This window comes from Mustela putorius, unplaced genomic scaffold (assembly GCF_011764305.1).
Source record: "Mustela putorius furo isolate JIRA1106 unplaced genomic scaffold, ASM1176430v1.1 tig00000929_pilon_pilon_pilon, whole genome shotgun sequence".
NCBI classification, from domain to species: domain Eukaryota; kingdom Metazoa; phylum Chordata; class Mammalia; order Carnivora; family Mustelidae; genus Mustela; species Mustela putorius.
Window position 1 is genome coordinate 1,726,019 of NW_025421520.1, and position 25,526 is coordinate 1,751,544.

Below are 25,526 nucleotides of genomic sequence, written 5' to 3' on the forward strand. Positions count from 1 at the left end.
GGCTCCTTTTTGTTTTTGTTTTTTAAGATTTTATTTACTTACTTGTCAGAGACAGCGAGAGAGTGAATACAAGCAGGGGAAGTGGGAGAGGGAGACGCAGGCTTCTGCTGAGCGGGGAGCCTGATGCGGGCTAGATCCCAGAACCCCGGGACCGTGACCTGAGCCGAAGGCAGATGCTTAATGACTGAGCCACCCAGGTGTCCTCTTGGCTCCTTTTTGGTCACTGTCCTTATTGTCAGTTGTCACTTTCCCACTCCACTTATATTGGAAGAATTGTGACATCATGAGACTCACGGTCTTCCTCTTCATTGTCCATTTGTCATTTTGTGGATGACATTGTGTAGTGTCTGTTCACACCCAGATCCAAGGTCATTTTCAGTCATGTGGGCAACAATCCTCCTTCAGAAATCTATGCATAGGGGTGGTCCCTAGACTACCATCACTTGGAATTTTTTCATTTGAGGGTATTCAAACCTATTTTTACTTTGATCCATAGCCCTAGTAAGACTATTTCTAGCACCCTTGGTCTTGGACTGTAATGAGATCTCCTATCCTTGACCCATCCTCTTTTACCTGTCATCCCCATAAAATTAGATGGAATTTAATTTGAATTTAATATTAAAATTAAGTTTCTCATTCAGCTGCTATTTTTTTTTTGATATGTGGTATATTTATTGAATCATTATTCCCCCCTACATTGATTTGTGATGCCTCCTGTATGTAGAACTAACTTATATAATTTTTTTATGATAGAATGTTTCATTTATCTGTCAAGTTTTGGGGCCATCACACTCTAAATGTTATTGGAGCTTTATAGTATGTTCGATATTTGGAAGGGATAGTAGCATCTCATTGACTTTAGTTTTTAGAATTGTTGGTGTTGGTCTGACTCTTTACACTTCCAAAATATCTAAAAATTTTTACTTTTTAATAGATCAAATCATTCTTGCCTATAAATACCAACGGTGTATCTTCTATAATTTTTAAAAATAAATGCAACAAATGTAAGTGAGTTGTTAATTTTATTTTTCAGATATGTTTCCTTCTTTTTGCCGTTCTCTACATTGTTTCTTACTTCATCATCAGAAGATACAAGAGAAAATCAGGCAAGTAGAAACACTGTAGCTAAAACTTAGATCATCATGCCGGGCGGTCTGTGGTGTATGGGCTAAATACTATGCCAGTATGGAGCATATATATTCAGTATGGCCATGATTGAAGGACACAATAGCTTGGTACTGAGAGTAGACAGTTACCTTCAGGGATCTGACTGCTTGCAGGGTCCTCATTCTCTTAGACCTGAACCCTTGTTTACCATTGTTCTGATGTCCAAGAGTAGTGTGGGGCTGCTCAGTATCTGGAAAGTTCTAGAGTTTATAAGGATATATGTGTTCTTGTGACTGGCTCTGAGTCTGAACAGCATACTTTCCATCCTTACTCTGACTACTAGACTATCTTTTCTTTCTCTAAAGTGATATAGAATTTAGAATCTCCATGATACCATTTAGTATCAATTGAGGATTCAATTTTATATTTTTATTTTTATTATTTCATATATATCCTGTATACCAGAGGATCTACTAAATCTTTATTCCTTTTTTATTAAAAATTATTATTCTAAAAAGATTTTATTAATTTGAGAGAGAAAGAGAGAGAGAGAGACAGAGAGAACACAAGCAGGGGAAGAGGCAGAGGGAGAAATAGACTCCCCTTGAGCCAGGAGCCGAAAGTGGGGCTCAATCCCAGGACCTGGAGACCATGACCTGAGCTGAAGGCAGATGCCAACCATCTGAGCCACTCAGGCACCCTATTATTATTTTTTTTGAAGATTTTATTTATTTTGAAGATTAATTATTTTTGAAGATTTTATTCTATTCACTGTATGACAGTGAATAAAATCTTCATATACACAAGCATGTGCATGAGTGGGGGGAGGTGCAGAGGGAGAGGGACAAAGAGATTCTCTGCTGAGCAGGGAGCCTGGTGTGGGGCTTGATCCCAGGACCCTGGGATCATGACCTGAGCTGAAGGCAGATGCTTGACTGACTGAATCACCCAGGCATACAATCCCTTCTTCTTTTTCTTTTTTTTAAATGAACTTTGTGCTAATTAAGTCACAGGTTTTTGTGCCAGGGTTTTGTAAGGATCTGAACAATGGCCTTACTGCCTTCTGTTAAATCTCAGCTATTTTTTATAAATCACAGGATTTTCTGCCTGTGGTGCTGGGCTCACAGTAGGTACCATGTGAATACTTAAGGATTCCATATAATAGGAACTCTTCATGTTATAATAATAAAAAACTTGTTGGAATTTTGAAAGCAATTAGGAAATAGTACTGGCTCTAGTGTTTTAGTTTGGCTCTATGATTACGATAAAAAACTTTTTGGAATCTATAAGCTTTCAAAAATTTGAAGACCTGCAGATTCAACACAGTATATTAGCTGTTTTTACACATGTTTTGGCATCAGGTTTTAATGATTATAGACACAGAAGCAGGGGGAGAAAGAGAATTAATGAATATAAACCCATCATTTTAGGGGAAATTAGGGGATGATGAGCAGGAAAATTGGAGATGAGAGGATTGAGATGGTTTTTAAATATTTATTTATTTTGAGTGTGGGTGAGCAAGGGTGGGGGGCGGAGACAGAAGGGGAGAGAGAGTCCCAAGCAGATTCCCCTTACCTTTTCACTGAGCGTAGAGCCTGACTCAGGGCCTGCTCCATGACCCCGAGACCATGACCCTAGTGGAGGTCAAGAGCTGGATACCCAACAGACTGAGTACCGGGACAACCCATTAGATGATTTTTAAAGTAATGGCAGGGAGGGGTGATGAATACCTTGGACTTAGTAGAATTTAGGGAGAAGAATTGAAATTCATATGAAGCTATTAAAACATTCTTAAGTAGTTGATGGTTAATTGGGGGTATGCACAACAGTATAAAAATTAATTGTGACTGTCCTTTTGGTTGTAATGCTATTTTGGCAGCCTGTAATTAAGAATGGAGATTGGAGGGGCGCCCGGGTAGCTCAGTGGGTTAAAGCCTCTGCCTTCAGCTCAGGTCATGGTCTCAGGGCCCTGGGATCGAGTCCCACATCGGGCTCTCTGCTCAGTGGGGAACCTGCTTCCCTTCCTCTCTCTGTCTGACTCTCTGCCTGCTTGTGATTTCTGTCTGTCAAATAAATAAGTAAAATCTAAAAAAAAAAAGAAAAAAGATTGGGGTCAGAATGGCTCATATGAACCATCGACATGGAAGCCGGTAGACTCTCATAATTACAGAGACCTAGAGAGAGAGAGAGAGCCTTTGAGGACACCCCAGTTAGGTATTGAGGAGAAGGAGGGGTCAGGGGGTGTTGTGCAATATTCTTGTAATTGGATCATACTTTCTTTAGCTGGTAAATTTATGTGGGAGGACACAGAGAGGGCTAGCAGCCATGAGAGAGAGGGAGGTGAGTGAGCATTGGAGCAGAGGGCATCTGCTACTTGTAAAAGACATAAAACTTGATACTTTCGTTCTGTAAATTGAACAGTAATTATGCAGTATTGAGGCAGTGGTATTTAAATGGTTTAGACTGGTCCAAGAGCGTCTTCCTTATTACCAGTAATAATGACAGATTCAAAAATTAAAGAAAAGTACATGAGTTTTAAGATTCTGACTAATAATTTTATAATAAAGATTTTTGTTGGATATTATCAATTAAAAAATTTCATTCATTAGCAATTATAATTTTACTTATATTGTATGACAGTAAACTTGATAGTGGTCCTAAGGTTCTGCTAAGTTTTATTTTCTTGCACAATAAATTTTTGGAAAATCTCGTTTACATATGTTAGTTTTGTTAATCAAGATTTTGGTTAATCACAACACTCTTCTCTACCTACATTCTGTCCTGTGTAATTTAATAGGATTTAAATTTGCATCCATGCTGAAATAAATACAGTGCTTTTTGAAAATCAGTTCTTTTCAGTAATTCTTTAAGTTTCTATTTTTGCTTATATTTTCTAATAAATTAACGAAACATTTTGTTGAAGATTAAAAAAACTAATCCCATAACCATTTTTACAGATGAACAAGAAGATGAAGATGCCATAGTCAACAGGATTTCGTATGTATTTTAAAATTCATTTTTTCTGTTTCTAATTTCGATGCCATAAATTCTTCAAATTTAATTTGCACCTTTGGGCATAAATGTGGGAAAAAGTCACCTTTTTTATTGATATTAACCCTATCTTTAGAAACATATAAATATACAGTTGAGTCTTAAACACCATGAGAGTTAGGGACGCTGGCCCTGTGCAGTTGGAAATTGTGTATAATTTTTGACTTCCCCCAAACTTAACTGCTAATAGCCTACTATTGACTGGAAGTCTTACTGATAACATAAACAGTTGATTAACACACATTTCATATGTTATGTGTATTATAGACTGCATTCCTACAATATAGTAGCTGGAGAAAAGAAAATCTTACTAAAATCATAAGGGAGAGAAAATACATTTACAGTACTGCAATATTTTAATTTAAAGATTTTATTTATTTGTTTGACAGAGAGAGACACAGCAGAAGAGGGAGCACAGACAGGGGGAGTGGTAAAGAGAGAAGCAGGTTTCCCGCCAAACAGGGAGCCCAATGTGGGGTTTGATCCTAGGACCCTATAGTACTCTATTATATTTAGGGACGCCTGGGTGGCTCAGTTGGTTAAGCGTCTGCTTTCGGCTCAGGTCATGATCCCTTGGTCCTGGTATGGAATCCCACATCGGACTCCCTGCTCAGCTGGCAGCCTGCTTTTCCCTCTGTTGCTCCCCCTGCTTGCTTGTTCATGCTCTCTCTCTCTATTTATTCAAATAAATAAAAATCTTTAATAAAAAAAAGTAGCTAGAGAAAAGAAAATCATCAGGGAGAGAAAGTACATTTACAGTACTATATATATTTTTAAAAAGATTTTTATTTATTTGATAGAGAGATAGCAAAAGAGGGAATACAAGCAGGGGGAGCGAGGGAGGGAGACGCAGGCTTCCTGCCAGGCTGGGAGCCTGATGTGGGGCTTGATCCTAGGACCCTGGGATCATGACCTAAGCTGAAGGCAGACACTTCATGACTGAGTCACCCAGGTGCCTCTATAATACTGTATTATATTTAATTTAAAAAATTCACTTATAAGTGGGCCTGTGCATTTCTAAGCCATATTGTTCAAGGATCAACTGTACATGGAAAAATGAGGATTGATTGTCTCCTGTTAAAATTTGCTTCTTTGAGGAGCTGATAATTTTACCTTCAGAGGTTTTAGCCAGGAAGTGGGCTTCTGGTGGGAGAGTTGCTGGGCCGTAAGAAAGAAAACTCTGGGTTGCTCAATGGTCTCCTGAGAAGACTGTGACAGTCTTGGAATAAGGAACAGACATCTGTTCTAGCTAGCTGAGCATCTACCTGCTCGGAGCAGGTAGACGGTCTGATGATTCTTTAGGTCCCTATAGCTCTCTTTCTCCTTATTTATGCTGATATATGATTGTTCTGCCCTTTAAATTTTTTGAGGTATCAAACTGGATGGGAAGCAGTAAGTTTCTTTTTATCAGATTTTGCTTGACTGAAATTTGAAATCACACAGATACAACTACATTGGAGAGATTCTTATGCCAGGATTCTTTTTTATTGATACTTTGAAAATTATTTGGCATAGCCCTGAATTTATAGAAAGGTTAGAAATAAACAAAAAAAGAGCCTTTTTAGGGGCACCTGGGTGGCTCAGTGGGTTAAAGCCTCTGCCTTTGGCTCAGGTCATGATCTCAGGGTCCTGGGATCGAGCCCCGCATCGGGCTCTCTGCTCGGCAGGGAGCCTGCTTCCCCTTCTCTCTCTCTCTCTCTCTCTCTCTCTCTGCCTGCCTCTCTGCCTACTTGTGATCTCCGTCAAATAAACAAATAAAATCTTAAAAAAAAAAAAAAGAGCCTTTTTGCCCTAGAACTGTTTGAGAATTTGCCAACCTGGTTCTCCATTTCCTCAGGATACTTTTATATATAATGCCTACAAACAGTGCGTCCTCCTGTGTATCTACCGTACAACCATCAAAATAATGAAATTGAGGCTGTACCACTCATGCCCCATTCAGATTTACCAGTTGTCCCAGTCATGTCCTTTGTTGCGAAAGGACCCCGTTCAGAATCACACACTGCTTGTAGTTGTGGGTTCCCTTTAGTCGCCTTCAGACTGAAACCCTTCTTCAGTATTTTCTTGACTTCCCTATCCTTGATACTTCTGAAGATTGCAGGCCAGTTGTTTGGATGTGTGTCTTCATGATTGGTATCAGATTATTCATTTTGTGCCTGGGGTGGGGAGGAGGTGAGGGAAAGGGAGAAAGGCCGCCTGCACTTACCGCACATGTACACAGATACTCTCACGCACCCTGGGATATTACTCAGCTGTAAAAAGGAATATGTAAGAACCTCAAAAACATCATGCTAAGTGGAAGAAGCCAGACATGAAAGGCCGTTTAGTGTGTGATTCCATTTATGAGAGATAAACTAGTAAAGGTGAATCCATCCGTGTCCTATTGATGGTTACCAGGGACCGAGGGGAGAGCAGAATGGGCAGCACCTCCTTCGTGAGTACAAGGTTTTATTTTGGGGTGATGAAATGTTCTGGAACTAGAAAGTGCTGGTGTTTGCACAGCACTGTGACTACACTAAATAGCACTAGATTGTTCACTTTGAAATGGTTAATTTTATGTTATGTGAATTTCACTTAAAAAAAATACTTTCAACTGAGAAGTGACTTGAGTAGGGCTGATTTGATTCATAACTGAACAGTGAATTTAAATGGATCTTGTTTTACTAGATTTGGTAATTTAAATTATTTTAAATGCCCTAGGGAAAACATCTGTAACTTTATATTGTAAATTCTTCTCGCTTTGTGGATTTAAAACTTAGGCCTATTACTTTATTTAAATTTATAGGATTAGGGGTTATAGTTTTATTTCAGACCATGACATTTATGAAAATTCTTCAGTGATTTATCATTTTTCTCTGTCTAAATTACTGTCTAAATTCCTGGTCTAAATAATTCACTTACCTCGAAAAGCTTCAGCAAATCACACTGATTAAAGGGCAGATATAATTCCTTCCCAGTGACATGCTCTAGGGCTAAAGTAAGTACCTGTGAGATGTGTGCCACTCTCCTCTCTGTTTAGACTGTGCTCCACTCCTGGTGGTACGTTTACATGCACGCATTTGTGGGTCAGTCATTCACGAGCAGACCAGAGGACAGCACTTCGTCTTTGTGCGGCAGTGCAGTCTATGGAACGGTGGCTGTGCCTCGTTTCCTTCGGAGGCGGCTCAGGAGCCCTGACCTCCGCTTCTGCTTTCACCGGTTCTGCTGCCGTCGCTGTTGGGGTGAGCTTGAGGGCCTCAGGGCTTTGGGTTCTACTGGCGGGTCCCACGAGTGGAGGCAGGCGGCTGGGGGAGCACTTACACTAAAGATGGGAGAGGGGCAAGGGGGAGGGCACCGAAGAGAATCAGGACTAGTCTGTTCCCTTCCACTGCCTCCCAGTGACCCTTTTGGCTTTCACTGCTTTTCTCCCCACCGTGTGTGATAGAGTGAGTGAGAACGGAAGAGGAAGGCAGATCTGGATTCAGATTCTGAACTCAGGATTAACTTCAGGTCAGAAGAGATTGAGAAACATTTGTTTTCTCTTTGTGTGAAGCTGAGCTCCCACTTACTCTGTCATGCTGTTGTGTGGATTAAGTTGTATCTGCAGAGTAATCCAGGGTTGGTGCTGGGGCTTTGTACGTGGGACGTAGGGGTTGCCTCTCTTCTCTCCACCATTTTTCCTTCCCTTGCCCCCTCCACCGAAGAGGAGGAAGTAGAACGAGAGTCCTGCTAACAAGGAGATGAAAGGGCAAGAGCTCGACAAGTTCTTAAGTGCAGGGACTGGCATCCAAGTGAACTTTGCAACCCCAAACTACATTTTCTGAGAGCTACTAGTTAGTTGATTTGGCTAGTTAGTTGATTTGAGAATGAAATCAGAATGCCTAACTGCTGAAAGTTTGCGAGCCTTTGAGGTGAGAGGAGGGTTTCCATAGCAGGAGGTGGTCCTAGCATGACGTGTCAGAGCCCCGGGGGTGACCTGGTGTGGGCTCTCAGGGTCTGAGAGGAGGGAGGGGATTTTCCCTGCAGAGGGAAATCCTGGCGCAGAGTGTGAGCTTGAGGGTGATGAGGGGCATCTGCATGTGTTTAGGGGTGCTCTGTCATAGGGCGTCAGAGGTTGGGGAGGGCGTCCCTACAGGATGACAGAGCCCAAGTAGGCTGGTGTCCCTAGAGGGATGGCCTGGCGTGGCTATCAGAGGTCAGTGGGGAGGGAGGTAGGGCAGTCCCGAATGGGGAGTCACCTGAGCAGGATGGTGGCTCTGGGTAGGCTAGCAGTGTCAGATCATTTCCAGGGGATTGGTCCATTGAAGGTGATGGGAGCCATTTGCAGTTACGGGAAGGGGTGGAAAATGAAGATGAACAGGGTTGTTGCATTGCAGTTGGACTTGCCAGTGGACTGTCCGTGCGGCCTCATGGTTTATGACACAAAGTTATCGCAGCAGATCTCAATGTAAAAGCGGGTCAGGTAACTGTGTATGTGTACCTGTATGCATCGTGCGCACTTACAGTCCTTGCCTGTCCCTTGGGAGCGTGACACACCAGCAGCAGGGAGTATATTCAGTACCACTTCAGTGCTTCTAAATACAATTTCCCACTAATAGGGACCGAGGCCCCTTGGGGGAGAAGCTGACTGCAGGGTAGGGGAGGGGAAGTTCCAGGCTCATTCTGTGCATGTGGTACTGCCAGAGTGCAGGGAAGTGCCCCAAGAATGATGGGTACATGTCAAAAAGACCCAGAAGCCTCTGAGGGCTTCCACACCAATCAGGGACAATCTCAGTGTCTGGAGAATGATTGTAATGGACCCTACACAGAATAAAATAGAACAATCTTGAGTCCAAACTGATAGGAATCCGTAAATGAATAATCTTTTTGGCAAGGAACAGGCTATTTTTCCTAGTTTCAGACTTAGCTTCCCACAAAATACTTATTATTTAAAAGGGAAAAGAGTGATGTTAGAGTCAGAGAGCCCCGGCACACACCATCCTGACCAGTGGTCATCAGAACGTGACCAGCAATGGGGGACAAGGTCTAGGCTACCTGGTAGCCTGCAGAGAGAAGTGTGAAGCATTGCTCCTGTGATGCTCCTGCCTTGTGGAGGTGACAGACGGAGCTGGGCCAAAGCTGAGTTCCTGTTTCCCCGTCAGCCTGCCCCAGCTGCGGCCTTCTCCAAAACAGGCAGTACCTGCTCTGCCGTTCCAGTTCTCAGGCTAAAACTCAGATCAGCCTTGAGGGCTCTCTGCCCCCGCCCTCAGGCAGTCCTGTGGGTTCTGTCCTCAAAATCTGCTCCGTTTCAGAAGGTGATGTTTGTGAAACAGTGCTTTAATCTGAGGGGCACTTCAGTAGGTCTGTAAGCCATGGGCACTACTGCCCTATTTCAACTTGACTCAGGGCCTTACCTTATAGTAAGGACCCCTTGCCAGCATTGACCTGCACTGCTTCGGTCTTCTGTGAGTAGCTGTCACCCTAGGTGCCCATGAGCAGTGCGAGAGGGTGACAGCATCTTGTCTGAATATAATGAGCCCAGTCATGGTACCTGGAATACATACAGTAGGTTCTGGAAGTGTTTTGTTGAGAGTTGGCGTTGTCTTTATGGTGACCATACATTCAGGCTTTTCTGGATCGTTGATTTCAAATACTTATTTGTCTTCATAAGCTTAGTTGTTTTTTTTTTTAAAGATTTTATTTATTTATTTATTTGGCAGACAGATCAGAAGTAGGCAGAGAGGCAGAGAGAGAGAGGAGGAGCAGGCTCCCCGCTGAGCAGAGAGCCCAATTCGGGGCTCGATCCCAGGACCTGAGCCGAAGGCAGAGGCTTTAACCCACTGAGCCACCCAGGCGCCCCATACGCTTAGTTTTTTGTCAGATTACAGGACCCAGTTTTTGATTTGGAAACTGTGGTTGGTCGTCTTGCTGGTTGTGTGGTGAGTGTCATGTGAGCTGAGAAGAGAGGGATTGACTACTGAGAGGAATGCAGAGAGTGGTGGTTTGCAGGGCAGATGACAGAAAGGGGACCCTAGGGACAGAGCTGACTATGCCCTGGAGCACAGAGCGATGAGGCGCGTTGAGGTTTGGTGTACAAGAAGACTGGCTACATGGCACTGTATGGGGGAGTCTGTTGTGGCGAGAGGAGCCTCGCACACATACTGGAACAGCTGTGCGGGACTTGGAATGGTGAGCTTGTGGGTTTGATCCTGTTTTTAGCATTGGAAGGCAGACATGGTAGTGGTTGGGGTAAGTTCCTCACTTGACTTGCAAGGACAAAACCAGAGAAGCACGCTTCCGGCCACGGGCTGGTAGTTGCCAGAGTTGGCGGTGGACCCAGGCAGACATTGTTCCTAGTGCTTTTCCCAGGAAACATGCCAACTCAGCGAAACAACTCCTAAGCCTTCTTCTGTGTCTGATTTGAGTTGTATTTTTGGTATGGATGATATGGTCTACATTTGAACTTTATCAATGATTTACTGAACAGAGAGGTTTCATGGTTGTTTTGGCTTTTAAGTAGGAAAACACTTCTTATGGTTGCCACAAGATGGCATTGGTCTCAAAGTACTCTAGTGGATGTGTATTGCCAGTGTTCAGTGTGCATTTTTTCCTTATGTCGTCTTACGTTTATTTTCACGTTGTTCCTCTATTGACTTTAATGGAATGGATATTAAATTAAGGTTCCATCTATAATGTTGGTGAGGTTTTCTTTTCCTTTCCCTTTTAGTCTTAAAAAAATCTTTAAAAAATTAGATAAAAAATTTTTAAGCATTTCAGACATGTATAACTGAGAATGGGAAAGCCCACTCTCCTGTGGGATTGTTATATATTATGTTAGGTTTTTTTTTTTTTTTTTGGTACTTCTGTTTTCCTGTGTATATAAGTGCTTTGTTTGTGTGTGTGTGTGTGTGTAAGCATGTATTCTATTTATTGTCCATGCTTTTTTAGTTTTTGTTTTTTCACTTAATTTATTTTTGACATCTTTCTGTATTAGTATTTATTAGCAATATCTTAATTTTAAAAATGACAATGCAGTGTTTTAAATAGTTTAATAGTAGAATATTTAATAGATACTGTTTGCTAGTCTAATTTATTTTACCTTTACCGGTTTTAAGAGGTAGCTGACCAATGGCTTTGTTGAGTTTTTTTCCTTGAAATAACCATTTTGAATTGGTTTTTCATATTGTTTTCACAAGTATTTTTTTTTTCACCTGAATCAGTTTTTGCATTGCTGTTAGGATGTATCTGCCAGTTATTAATTAAATGCAATTGTGGAATAAATATTTAAATTTAAAAGAGGAGAGAGACGATGGCTTATTCTTTGTAAAATGTGCAGAGTACTTTGTCTTCTCTATGTGATTCTTGTAGGGTCTGCTCGTTCGAGTTACTGACCTTTTTCACAGAGTGAGGCATTTTGGGGTATACCTAATTGAACTTCTAGTATAATACATACAACATTTGTCTCAAACTCCACGTATTTAATGAAAATCTTATGTAACTTTTTTGGATTAAGAGGTTTAAGAGTTTTTGTCCTTTTTGAATTCCGACCGTGTTCTTGCTTCCTCCAATGGCTGGTGACCGCGGTCTCTTCTCTTCCAGGCTGTGTCTGAGCACCTTCACGCTGGCGGTTTCAGCCGGGGCTGTTCTGCTCTTACCCTTTTCAATAATCAGCAACGAAATCCTGCTTTCTTTTCCTCAAAACTACTATATTCAGTGGCTAAATGGCTCCCTGATTCATGGTCAGTATATATTGCTTTAATAATGAATGTTTTCGTTTTTTTCCGCACTGTATTTTTAGATTTGCCTTTTCTTAATTTCCTTCAGAATTTGCATCTTCCTCCAGTAAACCATGAGTCCTTCATAAAATCAGAAAACCAGATTTTACTTAGTATTCCTATTCTTAGTTGTGACAGCCTTTTCTGTTTTACTTAATCAAGTAAATAATGATTTTGATAAACAAGTTCTTATTTAAATATGTATCAGGAGAATTCTGGTTTATCTGGATATGTCAAAAGAACTCAACCTCCATTTAAGACCTAAAAATACTAGCCATAGTTTTCTACTTCATTTATTTACTCTTAGTTACTTTTTTCATTTAAGAATGTGTAATTGAAGGGGAAAAAACTCTTTTGTCAAGTATGAACTTTAAAATTAATGTGGTTAAAAATGGGACTTACTTGCTGTGGGCAACATGGTATATTGCTTGGAGGCCAAGTAGACCTGCATTCCAATCTTGACGCTACCATTTTCTAGAAATTTTTGGTGAGGTAGGACATTTTAATTTTGATTTATAAAATATAAGATCTAATACATAGATCTTTTTATTCTTATTGAATTATGATTTCTTTATATGTGAAACATCAGCTTTTTATTAGATTTTTGTAAATATGTCCTGGTTATTTTTCTTTTTAACTTTATTTGCTTTTTTGATTGATAGAATTATTAACATTTGTATTTTGCCCAGTGTGCAGTCTTTTTACTTCCTTTGGTCTTTCTAATTGTTCTGTGTTTAGAGGGTCCTTTCCCTTCCCGAGACGTGACAAATGGTCTCTCTCCCTCATTTTCTAAAGATGACTATGTGCATAACTCTTTATCTGGAATTTATCTAGACAGCTACCTTTTCTCTCACTCCTTTGTGTTTAAAGAAATGCTGTGTTTGCTGTAGAATATTTGGAAAACAATATACAGTGAAGAAAATTAATGTTACCCCAAATCCTACAACTCACAGAGCTATTGGAGCTATTGGGAAGGCCTGTAGCCTTCAGTAAGGTATATTCCTGTGGATACATAACCAGATGGAAACCTTCATGGACTCACTGATAATTTGCATTTTCCTAAATCAGCATATAACGGGGAGGTTTCCATGCCATTAACTACTTTTCTGTGCAATTTACAGTAGTGCCTGAAGCTGTTAAAAGCATGGATTGTTCCCATTTTTTTTTTTTTAACTAAAAAAGCTTCATCTTTACAAATAAATATTTGTCCTTAGGATAAATTTCTGCAGTTTGCTTTCCAGGTAAGCACACTTCAAAAGTTTTGAGAAGATATTTCCTGATTCCAGAAAGCTATGTGAATTCCACTAGTGGTTTCACTTTCAGTGGTGGGATGGGGGAGGGGCTCCTCTTCCCAGAAGGCATCTTCATCGACTGTGGGCGGTACTTAAAACCTGCCAATTCAAGGGGTGCCTGGGTGGCACAGTCAGTTAAGTGTCCGACTCTTGGTTTCTGCTCAGGTCATGGTCTCAGGGTCAGGAGCTTGAGCGTCAGGTTCCATGCTCAGTGCAGTCTACTTGGATTCTCTCTCTCTGCCCTACCCCAAGTAAATCTTTAAAACAATCATTCCAATTCGAAAACGTGGAACATTTCTCCTTGTAAATGTACATTACTTTAGTTACTAGTATGATAGGCATTTACAACATTTACAAAACATACTCGGAGGTCATTCATAGTTTTTTTTTTTTTTAAGGTTTTATTTATTTGACAGAGAGACACACAGCGAGAGAGGGAACAGAAACAGGGGGAACTGGAGAGGGAGAAGCAGGCTTCCTGCGGAGCAGGGGGCCCAGTGCGGGGCTCGATCCTGGGAACCTGGGATCATGACCCGAGCCGAAGGCAAACACTTCATGTCTGAGCCACCATAGTTATTTTTTTAGTAAATTGCCTACCTGTGTTTCCTTTGCCCATTTTTGCAGTGTTCCCCCCCCCTTTTTTTAAATTAAATTTTTAATTTTCTTTAGTTAACATACAGTATGATATCAGTTTCAGGTGTACGACATAGTGATTCAGCACTCCATGCACCACCCGGTGCTCATCACGATGAGTGTTACTTCTTCATCCCCATCTCCTGTCTCACTCATCCCCTGACCACTCCTTCCCCTCTGCTAACCACCAGTTTGTTCTCCATAGTGAAGAGTCTGTTTCCTGTGTTTCCTGGTTTGACCCCCAAATCTTGTTCGCTTGTGCATTTGTTTTGTTTCTTAAATTCCACATATGAGTGAAATCGTAGGGTCTTTGTCTTTCTCTGAGTGACTTATTTCTCCTCGCATGATAGTCTCACTGGGTCCATGTTGTTGTAGATGGCAAGATTCTATTCCTTTTTCCACCCGCTTTTATTTTTAAGTAATCAGTTGTTTATCAGGTTAATTGCAAATACTTTCCTCCTGTATGTCCTTTAATACTGCTTAAACTGTTCATTGACATGAAAAATTTTAACATTTTAGTTTAATCATATATTTGAATTTGGCCTTTGTGGTTTCTGTTGTGCTTGGAAGTAGAAACAAATGGAGTCATGATGCTCTGAAGACCAAGTGAATTCAGCAATATTAGTACTAATTATTAAATTAATAATTTAATAATGACTCACTTTTTTGCTTAGCAATTGAAAAAAACTCAAATAAGCAAACTGAAATTAATACAAAAAATAAATCTTCTACTGAAAAGTCTGCTGTTACTGTGAAAGGCAGGAAACAGCCTGGAAAGTAAAGGCTGTGAATATTTTGGTGAGTTATTTTTAGATGACATGTTATTTGTTATTAAAAATACGTGGATAATATATAATTTAGAAAACGTTTTTTACATGTATTGTCTAAAATGTTTGAGGAGGACTGTTTGGCATGGTTCCGCTTGGCCCTACCTTTCTGTAAAGCTGTAGGTACTGTGGCACATACGTTTTGCAGGGTTGGGCTCCAGGTGTTTTTACCAGCAGTGCAGGTGATTTCAAGCTGGGCTAACCAGTATGACAGGTCAACTGGCCTTTGTTTCCAGTTTCGCTGAGTAGAAATTGCGTACTATACTTAATGACCTTCACATACTCTAAATCAAGGTCATTTCTTTTATTCTGTTTATGGACTGGAAGTAAGAGTGACCAGCACATGACATGCCATATATTTGGAGGCCTTAACTCTGGAAGTAAATATATTTGTTTTATTGATAGTCTTTCTCATTAGGATGTAAAGTGTGCGTGTAAGCTCAAATATTTTGTTTATAAATTAGGGCTTAGAGCAATGATTCCCACATAGTGATGGCCTAATAAATGTGTTGAATGAAAATGTAATAAATAATAATTTTGAACTTCAGTAAACCACAGCATCTGAAAGTTGGGGAACTAGAGGAAGAACTTTCTAAATGATGTCACTGCTTCTAAATGTATTCTTAGGAATAAGTTTTAGGAGGCCTGGGATGTAAGTCTTGGAAATTTTCCTTGAGAGTTTTATGACCCCTGGCTTTGTTTCTGCTGAATCTTTGGTAGGTCTGTATCCTTTGCTGCATGTAGTGAATTTCATGAATCTTTAAATTCATCTTTCTCTTCTAAATTCGTAGCTTTCTTTAACCTTGTCAGTGACATTCGAGGGAGTGATTATTAGTTCCTAAGATTGTCTTAGGTTGAAGATTTTTCAGCCTTAGACATGCTTGCTTCTTGGCTTTTAAAAAATCATTAATGGGCCCAAATTACGGTGATACTAAGACATGCCCCGAGGCATGTCCTGTTTTCTAGACAACACTCTTCCTCATCTCCATTGTGGAGGAGCAGTCCAGGTTCTGCTTGGTGGTCAGGACTCCCTTCCTTGCTGGTTGGGAGGCTGGAGGACCATAGAGTTCTGGGCAACAGTCTGAGCTTCCAGGTCCGTGGAATCACTGTTGTACCTCCTGGTGGATGTGTTCCTCCTTTTGGAGCTAGAACCTCTAGCCTAGCAGCACTAGTTTCTAAGGTTATAGGAACAGGAGGCAGAGGTTTGCTAGGGGTCAGTAGGGATACTAGTCAGTACTACCACTTCCATTTCTGCCCCTTGATTCCTGGGCCTGTGGACCCTGGCTATGAGAGAAATACCACCATGTATTGAACACAGATTCAGGGTGAATACAACTTCTTAGAGTACCTTTCTTCAGCCCTGTGAGGTATTACCTCTTAGCTAGTACCATAACTGAGTCTTCAAAAGGGCATTCTGTTGAACCAGCTGCTTCAAGATGGTGGGAAACATGCATGACCAGTGAATTCCAAGGGCATGGGCCCATTATTCTGCTGTGAGGTATTTCCTAGATCAGAAGCACTCCTGTGATGATGGTGGACAAGGCATTCTGAAAGTCCGCAGATAGTAGTTTCGGCAGCAGCTCACCTTGCGTTCAAGGTGAATCTGTACCCAGAGTAAGTGGCTGTTCCAGTAAGGACAAAATGTTGCCCTCTCCATGATGGAGTGGCCCATTTCACTGAACCCACCACCAGGTAGCTGGCTAATCTCCCTTGGGAGTGGTGCCATAGTGAGGTCTCAGTGTTGGTTTTTGCTGCGGACAATTAGGCACACAGTGGTAAATGTAGCCAGATGATTCTGATGAGTAGCAGTGCATATAGCTGAGCCCATGACTAATCTCCACCCTGCCATCATGGCCACTTTGTTTATGAGCCCATTGGACCAGGACAGGGATGCTGGGGAAAGAGGCTGACTGGTGTCCTATCCACTTGATTATTATTGTTATTTTTTAAGATTATTTATTTATTTATTTGACAGACAGAGATCACAAGCAGGCAGAGAGGCAGGCAGAGAGAGAGAAGGAAGCAGGCTCCCTGCCGAGCAGAGAGCCCGATGCGGGGCTCGAACCCAGGACCCCGGGATCATGACCCGAGCTGAAGGCAGAGGCTTTAACCCACTGAGCCACCCAGGCACCCCTATCCACTTGATTATTAAACTTCCCCTTTGCCAGTGTCCTCTTTTGACGAGAAGTCACATGGGACACGTATATCTTCACATTTTTTTTCCCATTCAGAGAGTTCTGTCTGTATACCTCTGCCCCCAATTCCCTTGCTACCAGTTTTCTAGTTGTTTCTTCCTGACCGTCTGGCACATCACTGGACATAACGCGTGAGTTTGTAATTACATGTCTGGCCATTTCTCCTCCCAGGCAAAGTGAACAGCCAGGAGCATCGGGAGGATTTCCCTTCAGTGCTGTCCTTCAGGGACATTTCCGAGGGCCCCAGTGCTGTGGCCGTCCACTCTGGGTGCTGTCGTGTAGAACCATCTGTAAACCAGGCTGGAGTCTTTTCTTCCCTCTGTCAGCTGACTGTAAGGACCGTCCTGTGGGGCCTCAGGTGCAAGTTGGGGGAGAGAAGTAGTAGAGTAGGAGTGGGGACATGGGCATTTGGTCCACTTGTTCATGTGACTTACTTGTACCTTCAGGGCCTGCTTGGGCTTGATCATGTCCATACCACTTCTGTTGGGTGGTGGAGTGCTGCTGTACGTCTGGTGTCATGGCTCGGTGGTCAGATAACAAACACCCTGTTCCTGATGGGCAGCTCCAGTCAAATGGTAACTTGGTGGCTCATGATGAAGTGTTCAATCTCTTTTAAGGCCCAGTAACAGGCCAAGATCTGTTTCTTAAAAGAGACTGGTTATCTGTGCAGGGCTGTCCTTCATGTATGTCCCAGAGGGGCAGGGGCTGTAGTGCTGTAGGACTTTGCTCGAAAGTCCTAAGGGCCTGTGCCATGATCTGTCTCTAGCGCCTGTCAGAGGCTCCAAGCAGCACCCCCTCTGCCACAGACACTTAAGGCACCAGTGGATTTGCGGACCCGGTGACCTGAGGAGGAAAGCAGTTTGCACAGCAGCCTGTGCTTGTTGCAGAACCTTCTTTTGTTCTGGACCCCACCGTACACTGGCAGCTCTGGGCGTCACTTGGTAAATGAGCTTGAGTAACACACCCAGAGGGGCTCTGTGAGGGATTTGTCACCTCTAAAATCCTAAGAAGCCCATGGACAGTTGTTTCTTTCTTGGTTGTAGGAAGAGCCAGATTCAACAACTCACCCTTCTCCTGAGAAGAGAACTCTCCATGTGTTCCACACCACTAGACCCCCTAGAACTTTCATTGACATAGAAGGCCCCTGAATTATTCTTGGATTGATTCTCCACCTCTGACATGAAAATGTCTTACCAGTTAGTCTAGATACTTGCTACTTCTCACTCACTAGATCCAATCAGCACAATGTCATCATTAGAATGGCCCCTGTGATATTTTGTGGAAGGGAAAGGCCATCAATATTCCTGCAAATTAAATTGTGACACAGGACTGAAGAATTGGAGGGCCCTGAAGGAAAGCAGTGAGGGTGCTTTGCTGGCTTTGCAGCTGCAAGTAAACTTCTTACGGTAGGTCTTAGGGGCCAGAGGTGAAGACAGAGGCCAGGAGTCACACACCAGGTACCAGTGTGTTAATTTACTCAAGCATTGAAACCACATCTGGAACAGCAGCTGGAACAACAGCAACAGTGGGGGGTCGCCATCGAGTGAGGCTTATGGTAATCCACTGTCATTGTCCTAAGGTATGTTCTGGGGATGTGGGAGTCACCACTTTTGTGTCTTTCTAACCCTTGATGGTGGCACTAATTTCTGCATTTCTTCCGGGGATGTGGCATGACTTTTGGTTTACTATTTTCCTAGTTAGAGGCAATTCTAGAAGCTTCCATGTGGTGTTTCCCACTGTAGGAGCCCTTATTACAACAGGTCAGGGGACCAGAGTAGGGATTCTGTCAGCTGTGAAGTATATCTGTTCCTTGTGCCTTCTGGCACTGGGCATGTGACCATAGACCAGGTTTACAGACCCACTGGGACATCTGTGAGACCTGAGCTAATATTCCATCGACAGGCTGATTTCCATAAGCCCTTCCTCTGTCTGGTGGGCCACAGTGGTGTTTTGGGTCTCCTAGATTTAGTGTCAGGTCAGAGCCAGTGTTTAGTAGTCCTTGGAAAGTCTCAGGGTTTCCTTTACCCCAGTGCAGTTATATCATCCACATTCGTCAGTCATTTAACATTTTGTAAAACTTGGGAGATTTTCTTGAGTTGTTATTTGTCTTCTTGGTTAAGCCTTTTGTGAATTTCTGCCAAATTCTTTGAGGTCTCAGAAGATGTCTGAAATTATCTTTATTTCCCATGGATCATTGCTCCCGTACTTTCACACTGAAATTTTCCAGTAAAGATTCATCGTTCAGTGAGTAAAAGTTATTTATTGTGTCATTAGCAATACCTTGGCTAGAAAAAGAACTTAATTTGAAAAGAAATAGAATGACTTACCTATAAAATTGTCAGTATGGATGGTTTTGATCGCTTGTGCCTTAGTGTGTAAATCACATGCACTAGGCCAGTATGGGTATTGATAATGCTTTAGTATGTTTAAAAATATTTAGTTTGAATTAAATACAGTGTCTGGATTTTGGGCACGTGGATTTAAGATGTTACATGTTAACCAGATTACGGTAGAATGCCACTTCACTTCTGTGGGCCAGAATTTAGTAACGTAAATAAATAAAATATTACTCTTAGTTCTAAATCTCTATCATGGAACAAGATGTTTCTCTGTATACAGTGAGAAAATTATTAAAACAGCTTGAAAAATGTGATGTACAAAACTGATATCTGAGCTGGAACGAGGCAGAATGGTGATCCTCTGGTCATGGGCAGTGTCAGCCCCGTGTCTGTCAGCCAGATGCAGCTGAGCCGTGTCCCTTCATTCGCTTAGTGTGGGTATGACACGGCCAGCAACTGTAGATATTCTAGGATGGTACAAAGAGAGCAGAGATGACAAATTCAAATGGAACTAAAATTTGTATTGTCACTTGTATTGTTAAAGTTGGCAAAGGGTGAAATATGGACAGAAAAAAAGAAAGCAGCTATTTGTATTCACTTCCTTTGTATCTTGTTAAAACTTAGAAAAATATGAAATTAGTCAGTTCCACAGGTTGAAAAACTGATACACAGGGGATTTTCTTCTCTGGATGATAGGTCTTAGAATGAGATGGGGACTTGTGAATGCACTAAATGCATTGAATTACTCCCTTTCAGTGGTAATTTCACGTAATGTGAGATTAAAGTTAAAAACTGAACAGGAATAAGTCTTTGGAGGGTAGGAGAATAACGGTGTCAGTTGTGCCTTAAATGGTCAGGAAATAATTCTTTAGTTCTTTGAGGTATCCTGCCACCGGGGGCCAATTTTTGCTAAGCTGTCCATACTCCTTGTGAAACAGACAGAGACACATATTTATAACATGATTGCCTAGTTGACTTTTAGTTTTTAAGAGATAGCCACCATGAACCTGACTAGTCTTTTTAAGGCATGGATATTTTATTTTGATTTTTCAATAGGAATAGACAGTATGCTATTGTGGGTATCATGAAGGAACAATACAAAATCCATCTTTATTTTATCAATTTTCAGGTCCCAAGAAGATTAAAAAAAGTCAGACTTCTGGATTATAAGCAATCAAACTTAAAAAGAAAAATAAATATTACATCTACTTATGTATAGATATTAAATCAAAATCAGTCCTTCATAAAGTTTAATATATCATTATTTAATTTTACCAGTAGTTTCTAATTAATTGGTCTTAATAGTCACTTATTACTGTAGTTACTGGATATTAATAGAGGTATTATTTTTAATATTAAAAATAAAACACAATCTAAGTGTCAAAGTAAGAAATTTACTTAATTGAATTTGGTAGATCCTAACAGTGGAGTGCTTTTTTGGCCATTAGAGAAAGATGTTGAAAAACACATTTTTCTCTGGGTGGTAGAATTAATTACAGAATACAAAATTTTTTTTTGGTGATTGTATTTTATAATATTTCTACAACAGACTTTGCTTTTTTGTTATAAGAAAAAAGTTATATTAAGATAAAAAGTTGTACAGCTCTGCTAAAATTGTTCTTTAGTTTTTGTTCTAATTCTGAGGTTCACACAATACTTACTGTTCAAAAGCTTTAGAAAGCTTTTAGAAAGCTTTTAGAAAGACTTGTCTTTCTCTAAAGCTTCTCCTTTCTTGGTAGAATTTTTTTTATTATATAACTCACTTTTTGACAACTGCATTAGATCCTCAATCCCACTGAAATACTGATTTTAACTTAGATTTGTCATTTTGGAAATGTACTGAATATGGCTAAACTCTATTTAATTTTCTGTTTTAAATTCATGAAAATTTTCACCTAGATGACGGAAAGTAATAGATCAATCATTTGCTTCATAGTATTCTATGGTGGACTTTGGAATATTTTGTACTCCAGCAGATGGAGCTAGAAGTTAATGCATCTTGTGGTGATCTCGCAGGTCTGTTTGGTTTGGTTTGAAATGAAGTCTTCTAGGATTAGTAAATAGCCTTTGTTTAAGTTTAGGTACGTCTTTGGGGAATAGACAAAAGAGATCTTTCAAAAAGGTTGTCACTTATATTGCTTTAGACAAACTATGAGGTTTTTGAATTTTTTGGGTTATATTGATATAATTTAGCTATATTGAAGTAATTTTAGCTTTTTGAGTAGAGAAATTTGATTAATATTTTTATTTTATAAATTAATATGTAGTCATATATAATAAATTATATTATATATATTAGTCCTAATTTAAAATTGGGAAAGTTTTATCAAAATTATAGAATAATTCTTAAGGGATATATATGTATGCATGTCTGATGTATGTTTGTAAAATGCTGGAAACTTATTAAGTCTTACAAAATTGTCAAGAATATAATTACTACTTGGGAATGTTAGATGTATTATTTTTCTCTGTATTAGGTGTGTTTCTCAAAGTAACTTCAACTTATATGTTGTAGATTTAATAATTAAATTAACATAAACTAAGTCTGAGACTTTCACATTTATATACTCTGGTAAATAAGCTTAGTTTTTTGCATTTACTTATTTAGTCTTTGAATAAAAACTGGTTATTTATGTAGATGATTATCCTGTTAAGATAAGACCATCAATGCTCAAAATCTTTGTGTTAAATCAATATTTCTTGCAAAAATAAATACAGTGGAGGTTCTGTATCATATTATATCCCTTTCTACAGTTGTGGTTGTCAAAACCTTTAGTACTAACGTTGAGTCTCCTGGAAAAGGGACAGTTGGGGGAAAGTAAAAGAAATTATAAAATTATACATACGTACACACACGTATGTGTTATATACACACACACATATATAGCATATACACATGTGTACACATATTATGTGTATATGAAGTTCAGCATGTAAAAGTGTAGGCATCTAGTTTCATGCCAAACTAAACGAGTTCGTATTCAGAATCTTTGTAATCATGCGCACCGTTTTCTTCACTTGTTCTGCAGACATTGCTCCTCCTTCATATCAGTTGATAGAGATTTCTTCAGCTTTTCATAACTGTCTTCGTTTTAATTGTGTGGGTTAGTCAGAACAGATACTTTTTCTGATTTGTGAGCTTTTGCCCAAGGCATTGTCGTATTTCTTAACTTTTGATTCTCAGAGAAAAATGTGTAGCTTTCCCTGCATGAAAGGGGACTGATGAGAAGGAGGAATTCTGAACTGTGTGTATTTGTAGCGCAGTGACAATAAAAGCGTCTGCTTCTGCGCTACGGATGAACTACGTGTATTTGTAGCTCAGTAACAATAAAAAAGTCTGCTTCTGTGCTACGGATGATAGTTGTTTCAAATTGCAAAAACTTACAAAGCTCCCCCCAGTGTAAAAAAGTTAGTGGAGTTTAAGCATCCAGGGGTTTATATTCATGGTGGCAGCTGTTAGAGAGCACGCTCTGAGCTCCCTGCTCGGTGCTGATTCAGCTGGAGCTGGGAGTTGAACTGTGCGGCCAGTGAGGCTGGTAGATACAGTGAGTGGTGTGGCCTAGGGGAAGTCCAGCATTTTGTTGGGAGATTACCCAACAGGGATTTGGAGAGAAGGAGGTTTAAATATGTTTCTTTCTTTCTTTTTTTTTTTTTTGGGGGGGGGGTAAGGATCTTTGTTTGCTCCTTATAGAAAACTTACAATATGTAGAAAAGTAGGAAGAAAATCATCCATAATTTTAGTATATTCACATTGTTGGTAATTTGTGTAATTCTTTGCAGTTTACTTTCTGTATCTATTATTGGTCATTGTTGTTTTCATATATTTTTAATATCATGTGTATACAGGTTTTTGTTTTGTAACCTTTTTGGGGTGTAGTTAATGAGAATCTTTTTTTTTTAATTTTAAAAAGATTTTATTTATTTGAGAGTACGAGCATGAGAGAGCATGAGCTGGGAGAGGGGCAGAGAGAGGGAGAAGCAGGCTCCCTGCTGAGCAGGGAGCCCGAAGAGACTGGGCTCTATTTCAGGACCCGGGGATCATGACCTGAGCCAAAGGGAGATGCTTAACTGACTGAGCCACCCAGATGCCCCTAATGAGAATACTTCTTTGGGAATGGTTGAGAGCTAATTTTAGTTGTAACTCACTTTCTTGTCTTTATCTGGTCACATTGCTGGTGTGCATTAGAATTTTTCAATTGTTTGGAGCATTTGCCTTATTTTGAGATGGCTGGCAGGAGGCACTGACGTTTGTTTAGTATTTGGTATGTTATTTCTCTTCTGTTCTTTATGAGAGCCTATGAGTTAAGTTATAGCCTGTTTTATACATGAGGAAACAGAGTTGAAGTTCCTTTTCTCGCTCATATATAACTGATAGATGCACACTCAGGCTAGTCAGACGTAAAGTCAGACATAAAGTGCCACTCACGCAGACATTGGCCATCAGGACTTTTAGGCCTTTTACATCACGAATAGTATAAATGCCTTGTTTTGTTACAGGACATTATAATATAGCACACAAAGTACATACAGTACAAGCAATGTTTTATTGAAGTTGGATTTGTTAAAGCCTTCTCATATTTGGTGTTTTCAGAAGGCTTGGGTCTACATGTGCTCACATATAAACACATGTAGCAGTGCTGAATTCTGTTTCAGTGTTTTACAAACTGATCAGAAGCTCAACTAATTTTGTTTTACACAGATGGATAGAATTAATAAGCTGTCATATTCTCAGTTTAAACATTTCCTTTAGTAAAATCTTATTAAGCTGATTGCTTTTTGTAGCAGATATTAGTAAAATTCAAAATATTGTGCTTTTTTCATTCAGAATGTTAAGTGTGAGATCCGTAGAGGTGGATCTTGCTCTCTAAAAGAGCAAGAGATCTTGAATCTATTCCCTTGTCTATCATTTGTAAGTTACGGAATTTGTGTGGCATTTATTTAACCTCTTTTAAAAAAGGAGTTTGGTTTCTGAGTGAATTAAACAAGGGATCTCCAAGTTCTTTTCTGCTCCAAAACTCTGTGTTTCCTTTTATTCCTGGTGCATTAAAATAAAAGTGAACTTTTGCTTATTTTGAACGAATCTTAATTTCAGAATCTTACAAATGTAGTCTATCCTGCTTAAGTATTTTGTCAAAGACATCTTTATTTAGACCATTAGAAACAAGAAGAGAGGTCCTTTTAGTTTAAAGCAATTCTTTGAGAAGATCTAAAAACTAGTACTTTTTTTCCTTAAGTGATTTATTATTTTTTTTTCCTTTCAGAGTGTAAACTGAAAATAGCAGGTACAATAGGAGCTTAACAAACGGAGGCTTTGCAATGATTTCATTATATTTAAGGATTTTTTAGGACACTATCTTTTTTTGAAATTTATTTACTGAGTGAGAGTGAGAGAGAGCACATAAGCAGGGGCAGTGACAGGCAGAGGGAGAAGCAGACTCCCTGCTGAGCAGGGAGCACAATGTGAGACTTGGTCCCAGGACCCTGGGATCGTGACCTGAGCTGAAGGGAGACACTGACAGAGCCACCCAGGCGCCCTTAGGACACTGTCATTTGATTTCGGTATACTTTCTAAATGTATCAAAGAATATAATGAGCAGGGTATAGAAAAGGGAGAAAAAAGAATAAACTTGATGGTTTTGTGAGGTATCGTAGAGGTCCACTGTGGAATGTGTAAATGTGTACTGGAGCAATTACATTTTAGGAATTTAGGGCAAGAGAGTAAAGAGAATGGATAACAATTTCGTTGAGTAAGTGAGAACAAAGACATAGGAATTGAGGTTGAGGCTTTATTGAGTTGTGTGTTGAAACAATTAAAAAAGGGGGCAAGAACATCAGTAAGTATTTGGGAAGTCAACTTCAAACAGTGGGTAACTACAGGTTAAAAACAGCTTTTTGAAGATTAACAAATCCACGAGGACAGTAAGTAAAGAAAGAGTGAACTGCTGTGGTGTTTTATGCCCAGAACATTCCCTGTGTTTATTGTTTTATCAAAAACTAAGGCTCAGGTATGAAGTAAGAAAATCAGTATTCAAGTTTAAAAGCTACATATAGTCTAACCAAGATGAGTAAGAGAGATTTGTATATACCCTGTCACCTAAAACAACTAAGTTTTCAAGAAAATGTAGGCACTGAAGCTCAGCAATTCAGCATATATGAGTCCTGCAACCAGGGTGCTGCCGGGAGGATGGGGGTGCAGGATACAGATGTGTGTGGGGGGGCAAGTGACTGGAGGTTCTGGACAGAGTACTAGACAGGAGCGAGTTGCACTGAGACACGCTGTTGTACAGGTGGATGAATGAAAGGGCTATCATCATCTCAGTTTAAACATTTCTCCTTGTAAGTCTTACTA

General features: G+C 40.2%; 1 protein-coding gene across 8 annotated transcripts in view; it reads left to right on the forward strand.

The window, feature by feature from the left end:
• Positions 1–25,526, forward strand: part of LMBR1 (limb development membrane protein 1) — a 163,685-nt gene that overhangs the window by 33,991 nt on the left and 104,168 nt on the right. For 5 of the 8 annotated variants that reach the window (XM_045086287.1, XM_045086285.1, XM_045086288.1 and 2 more), the window contains exons 2-4: positions 1,034–1,106; positions 4,065–4,104; positions 11,716–11,855. In XM_045086287.1, coding sequence (XP_044942222.1) covers positions 1,034–1,106; positions 4,065–4,104; positions 11,716–11,855 — 253 coding nt within the window. Of the gene's footprint in view, positions 1–1,033; positions 1,107–4,064; positions 4,105–11,715; positions 11,856–18,396; positions 18,418–25,526 lie in introns of those variants that run through there. The other 3 variants (XM_045086292.1, XM_045086289.1, XM_045086290.1) reach the window with 3 other exon arrangements.